Raw genomic sequence first — 6783 nt, 5'->3', positions numbered from 1 at the left:
AGAGGAAGTGTTGATAAGCGGAATAATCTGTGTGCATGTGGGAGGGAGTGAGGGAGAGAAGGAAGGTGAGAAAAAATGTGTGTGAGAATGTGAGGACTCATGGGGTAACCACCAAGCAGGAGGGATTTTCTTTTTAAGTCACTCTGCTAGAAACAAAACCATACAGCCATACATAACCAGTGGTGGAAAAAGTACCCAATTGTCATACTTGAGTAAAATCACAGATACTGTGCCATAATAGAAAATGACCAGATAAAAGTGAAAGTCACCCAGTAAATACTACTTGAGTAAAAGTCTAAAAGTATTTGGTTTTAAATATACTTTTTAAGTATCAAAAGTAAATGTAATTGCAAAAATTTACTTAAGTATCCAATGTAAAAGTAAAAGTGTTACTAATTTCAAATTCCTTATATTAAGCAAACCAGGCGGCATGATTTTCTTGTTTTTTAAATGTATGGATAGCCAGGGAGGGCCACACTCAGACATAATTTACAAACATAACATTTGTGTTTAATGAGTCTGCCAGATCAGTTGCAGTAGGGATGACCATGGATTTTCTCTTGATAAGTACGTGAACAGGACAATTTTCCTGTCCTGCTAAGCATTCAAAATTTAAGTATTTTTGGGTGTCAAGGAAATTGGATGGAGTAGAAAGTATATTATTTTCTATAGGAATGTAGTGGAGTAAAAGTCAAAGTTGTCAAAATATAAATAGTAAAGATACCCCCAAAAATGAATTAAGTAGTACTTAACCATATTTGATTAGCCTAACAGTCTAATCCAAACAAACCATTCCCAAACAGCGATTATATTAAATCATCTTTCAACCAATGTGTTATAGGCTTACTAAATTGATTTTTTTTAAAAAGAGATCTAAATGAACCTGTATCCAGCTGGGAGGAAAGAGAGGAGACGCCTCTGAGGACATGGACCAATACCTCAAGCTCAAAGCCAATGTTCTCATTCTGCATATCCTCCAAAAAAAGCACACTGGCATCATTTACATTTTGATTAGGTTTACAAAAAAACATGATCCGTCTTGGTTTCTTTTATCCTTGGGGTGAATAGATTGCTTTGGATGTACATCTAAAGAGTTGGCCCACAAACTCTCAGAAAAAGGAAGAAAGACGAGACAGTGCAGTGGGATTTTCTTTGATCTCGACACGTTGGGGTTGTAGTTGTAAAACCAAATCCACAGGCCTGTTCTTAAAGTCATGCTGCTGCTGCTAATCACTAGACGACTATGCCACATCCATTTGTGGGAATGTCAATTGAGTTCTAATGTGCCTTGAGTTTTAATGTGCCCTCAGGACATTCTGAAATTTTGAACAGTAACCAGCTCTTTAAAAACCAGTAGAAGCAGTTACTTTCGCAGCTAATTAAAGGTCATCTTGCCGATGGCTTAATACCAATGTCCTCATAAAATGGCTGTCACGTTGTGTTCGTGGCCATAAAAAGAGAGGACTGAACTTTAAAAATCAAGTACATTGGACTTGAAATCCGAAAAGTCTTAAAAGCAGCTCCAAGGTCGATAATGCCTCCTCTATGGTTGAGCTCGAGTTGATTGCTATGATTTTATGCTAAGCAGCAACAGCAGGGGTCTTTGTCTGGCTGCTAATGTATCAAATTTGTGGTGGAGACACATCAACAATGGTCCAATGCCAAATAATACCTTTCAACACATAGGTCTTTGTTTATCCCCTTCCAGATCTGAATTGTCTGGATCGGTGTGAGCAAGCATCATGACAGTTCCTACCCTATTGCAGAGATCTATCAAAACCTTTTTAATCTGTGAAGAGGTTTCAACAAGGGACTAGAGCAAGGGTGGGCAACCCTGGTCATGGAATCCCTGGGAGGCCAGGTAGGTGACATTTTGCCAATCACTGATATTAATACATCAGCTTAGTTGGTGTTGTAAATTAGTAGAGTCAGTTGTGGGGGTTGATTAGAACTAGGCTAAACTTTTGCTGTACCTGCAGCACTCCATACCAGAGCCCCTTGCTTAATGATATGGGCTTGGTAATTGTTTGGGATCGGCTCAGGCAACCGCTTTGAGATCATCTTGCATTTATGCTAAAGAAATGCACAAAACTGACTAACTTACATACAGATGTACTATCTTAATTTGATCACTCTGTTGTCGCAGATAATTATCCTTCACGACTTGATATGCAAACGTGTAGTGTATTCATGGTTTAAAAAGACTTCTAAAGTTTTTATTTTCCACTTAGAAATATCAGACTAACTAAAAATATATCACCCCTACAAAAATGTATATTAGTTATAACACACATAATAATTCACATTTCCTGTTGCTGAAAGATTATTTTCCTGCTGTGAGAAATGGTTCAAATTAAGATCTGTAGTCCTGCCTAAACAAATCAAGCTCAGTGATAAACTACCATGCTGGAATTATTATGTGGACACAGCAGCACTGAAATTTAAGTGGGAGTAAAGTGGACTTGAAATTCAAAGTGGTTTCAGATTGCCATTGTACTGCATGTCTTTTATAATTTATTCATGACTAAATCTATTTTTGGACACACTTGGACTGGAGCCTTGAAATATGAAGTACTTTGTGTTTCCTAATTAACTAACCTACACTTTCAAACACCTATCGCACAAAAACATACAACAAAGCCAGGTCTTTCGAACCATGCAAGCTATGATAGCAAAGTAAAACTAATTAGGCCTACTGTTTCAGTTTTACGTTTTTACAGCAAACATAAAAAGGAAGTGTAGTCTTCCAGTGTCATTACAAAAAAAACATGAGCTGTTTTTGACAGACAGTGTTCATAGACAGTATAATGTTAAATGTCTTTGAGATTCTATCAAGCCATCTGTTCCTTCCACTAGGGCTGATTTCTGGATTGCACAAGCATCAGACAAGCAGGAAGACAACTATAGGCTACTCAAACGTCCCACAATGTCTATCCTATCCTCAATGTAATGTATTGCCCTCTTGCTGTGCATATCACTGGATGGGACTAATCATTTTTTCATAGTTATTCACTGAGTAAGTTTTATTTCATATTCACTGGACCTATTATTTGTAAAGTGGAGGGAATAGTATGGGTTATGTTAGGGTTGGATTTCTCAATTATAAACTACTGAAGATTCGACTACCACAGCAGGACCAAACGCTGTTTTCAATAATGGCTAGCTCTGTGAAAACTATTCACAAGCATCAGAATAGAGGATAGGTCGAGAGTTACTATGGTAATAAGATGCTCTAGGTAAACTTTAAAACGTTGTTGTGGGGAAGCAGTTTTATCCTACTGTTTGTGTTGAAAGGATTTATGAGGGCCCTTTTCCATGCACCTGCTTCAAAGCGCGGGAAGCGCGCGGTCAGTTCAGCAATGCTGTCTACTCAGGGCCAGAAAAACTATATTTAGGCCTACCTACCATTTCTTCAATCAATAAACAATAGATGCGGCACATTTTAACCGAATGTGTTACTTTCAAACAAACAGTCACGAGTGACAGACTTAGCCTCACCTGAACTCGGGTGCGGAATTTGTCTTCAACCCATAGAACCCCGCAGACAAGGTGAGTAACCAGTGTGGTACGAAATTCCCATGCTCGCATTCCAGGTAAGGCGCAGACCACTTGATTTGACTTTTGTCCAGAATGTAGCTATTTTGAGTGGCTGTGGCGTCTCTGCCTGACGCCCTTCTCTGACTGTGCATTTTCTTTCGGTCCCTGAACTCGTTAAACCACTCAGAATCCGGGCTCCTGCTCTTGAGACGGTGGTGAGCAGAGTTGGAAAGGTCCTGGAGGACCACTTCCCTGTCAGTTCTTGTCGCTTGAAGGAAAACGTGAGGACCCGGTGTTGGAGCATCATTATGGAATGTAACCACTGCCTTGTGAATTTTGGGGTCCCCTTCAAGAATACTCCGAACCAGCGCGTGGTACCAGTGAATATCCCTCCGAAGGCTGTACTCTCGCGACCTGTTGGCTTGTAAAATCATGTTCAGGAAGTTGGTCGCGTGCGCTATAGTGTCCAGCACGCTATGGAGAGAATAATGAGAGGCCACATTGGTTCCACCGCGGAGGCTACTCAACTCATACCTCCGAGAACAGTTGACTTGTTCAAGAGCCGAAGAGTCTCCAGTGTGCAGGAAAGCTGTCACCACTCTAGGCAGGTCCTCCTCGATTTTGTGCGCCACCACCGTGCGCTCCGTGGCGGATCCTGGGTTATAAGTTGGATGGTGCAGTGATTCCTTGTTGATATTTTGAGTGCTGAAAATAGAAGGGTTCTTTCCTCGTATTTCTGCGTCTTTGTCGTTATCCGACCATTCTACATACCCATAATTGGATCCGAAAACAAATCCCATTTGCAAAAGCATTTGAATAAGGAAAAAACACATACTTTGACTTCTTTTACCGACACAGTGAAGAATCCGTTTGCTCTGTTGAAAACCAAAACTAACCCCTTTCGAGCAACGACTAAATGTGTACGCTAATGTTAAACTACTATGCGATTACTTCGTATCTTCCCTATTTTATAACATAAGGTGCCATTTAAAGATAGCCTTCTACCAAAACCTCTAGGCTACTTGTCCATGATAAAGAGATGCTCGACTTCACTTGCTTCCACCAACCGCCGTTCACGCTTTGCAACCGAGTGAGTGTCAGGCAGATGTTTTCACAGTCAACCAATTTTCTTACTGCCCAGACATTTTTAGTTGGGCGTGACGCCTTCCCAACTCCAAGCAGCTAATTATAAACAGCTATGTTATTGCAGCGGTGAGCTCTGGTAGTCGCTTTTACACAGAGCCATGGGCGAGGTAAAACACAAGCCGCCTACTTCAATCCTCCTAGAGCAGGCAGGAGCATTAGCGTGAAAACAGAGGAAATACTGGAGGCTCGAGCAAATTGCTTTCATAGTCCCATCCCTTCCAATATCGCATAGGGCACCTGAAGTGTCGTAGACACACGCGTGTGGCTGCTATTGCTGCCAATCCTCTTTGTGAAGTGGTATAATATGGGTAGAGCGAGCTGCAGGAGCTGTTCTGTGCTGAAAGTAGCCTGTCAGTATGGGAAAGGACGTTGACCGATTTATGCATGACAAGTAAAGTGAAACGTGCAGGGTTTTAATTGGGATTTTGTAGGTGATGAAATATACCCTTATTAATTTTCTATTTTTCTTGATAACTGGCCAGTCATCTCCCACAGTGATATCTTTATTTTATCATTACTAAAATGCATGTCAGGTGTATGACAAAAGTGTTCAAAAGTGGTGTTCAAAAGTGGTGTGGCAAAATGTGTATATTTTCTGGGGCCTGGATTTTCCTGATCTCATGACCTAGTCAGGTAAAACTCTGGCTCCTATTTGTAGGCAATTACAAAATAGTATCATTATAGATAGCTTCCTTTTTCATCTGTGACTACAGGGCTGGTGTTTTTCTTCTCCGGTCATGTGAATTCAAAACACTCCAGGCCTAAGGTAGATCAAGCCCTTTCAAACTACCACAAACCTTGTTATTATTCATTCTGGATCTGATATCAAAAGAGCCAGAGACAACAACTTCAATGGACAACATACTGTGTAGTTTAGTGAACTACTATAGCAGGATTGAGCATTATGTAAATGCTTCCGTCCCTCTCCTCGCCCCAACCTGGGCTCGAACCAGGGACCCTCTGCACACATAAACCACAGTCACTCACCAAGCATCTTTATCCATCGGGTCACAAAAGCCAAGGCCCTTGCAGAGCAAGGAGAACAACTACTTCTAGGTCTCAGAGCGAGTGATGTCACTGACTGAACCACTATTAGCGCGCACCACCGCTAACTAGCTAGCCATTTCATATCGGCCACATAAAGACTAGTTACCAATGTATTTAAATATCTATTTCACTCTACACACACACACACACACAATTTTAAGCAGTGGATAGAAAATAAAATAAAAACACAGACAGACAGGTTTCAATGTAGAAAAGTATTTTAATTTGCTGTCATTAAACCTATTATTTACTCATCTGATTACAGTGCTCTTCTGCAATAATTTTTTGTAAGTTTTATTTAAGGCAGTAGAATTTGAAACGAGGCAGGGTTAAATTGAACACTATACACAGTAGACTTTGTTATAATGCTTTTTTCATCATTAAACCACGAACCTTGTGTTGTTGTCCTGGTCTCCATCTGGCCCACCAGAGGTTAGTTCCCTGGCGCTCACTGTAGGAACTGATTGCCTGTAAAATCCATGTCTTCAATCATTAAATCAACTATTTTCAACATTTTAATTGAAAATACTATGCCCCTTTTCATGAAGTAGATTTTATTGAATGTTTCAATAAAATGTCATAATACGTTAGATTTAGCTGCTGGGAGGCAAGAAGACCCCTAGCTCTGCTAAAACCAAAGATATGCCATTTTCAAGGGATTGTTAAAGTAGGGCTGTTCCCCCCAAAATATTATCTTGGATGACTGAAAGTCGTCTGTTCGAACCAATCGATTGCTCAACATTTTTAAACGTGTACTTTTCCATATATGTGTTGTAATAAAATAAACTACAGTGCCTTCGGAAAGTATTCAGACAAATTGACTCTTTCCACATTTTGTTACATAACAGCCTTTTTTAAAGAATCCACAGCAATCTACACACGATACCCTATATTGACAAACATTTTTTTTTTTTTTTTTGCAAATGTATAAAATATTAAAAACAGAAATACCTTATTTACATAAGTATTCAGATCATTTGCTATGAGACTTGAAATTGAGCTCAGGTGCATCCTGTTTCCATTGATCATCCTTCAGATGTTTCTACAACTTGA

At 39.9% G+C, this 6783-nt stretch overlaps 1 protein-coding gene across 1 annotated transcript in view; it reads right to left on the bottom strand.

The window, feature by feature from the left end:
• gpr158b (G protein-coupled receptor 158b) overlaps positions 1 to 5040 on the bottom strand; it is a 94799-nt gene extending 89759 nt beyond the window's left edge. The window contains exon 1 of the mRNA XM_021612743.3: positions 3499 to 5040. Coding sequence (XP_021468418.2) covers positions 3499 to 4370 — 872 coding nt within the window. The 5' untranslated portion in view covers positions 4371 to 5040. The remainder of the gene's footprint in view (positions 1 to 3498) is intronic.
• Between the last annotated feature and the right edge of the window lie 1743 nt (positions 5041 to 6783).

The sequence above is a fragment of the Oncorhynchus mykiss genome, chromosome 8, assembly GCF_057628025.1.
Source record: "Oncorhynchus mykiss isolate SJ-2025 chromosome 8, ASM5762802v1, whole genome shotgun sequence".
Taxonomy (NCBI): Eukaryota; Metazoa; Chordata; class Actinopteri; order Salmoniformes; family Salmonidae; genus Oncorhynchus; species Oncorhynchus mykiss.
This window is presented reverse-complemented; position numbering and strand designations above follow the sequence as displayed.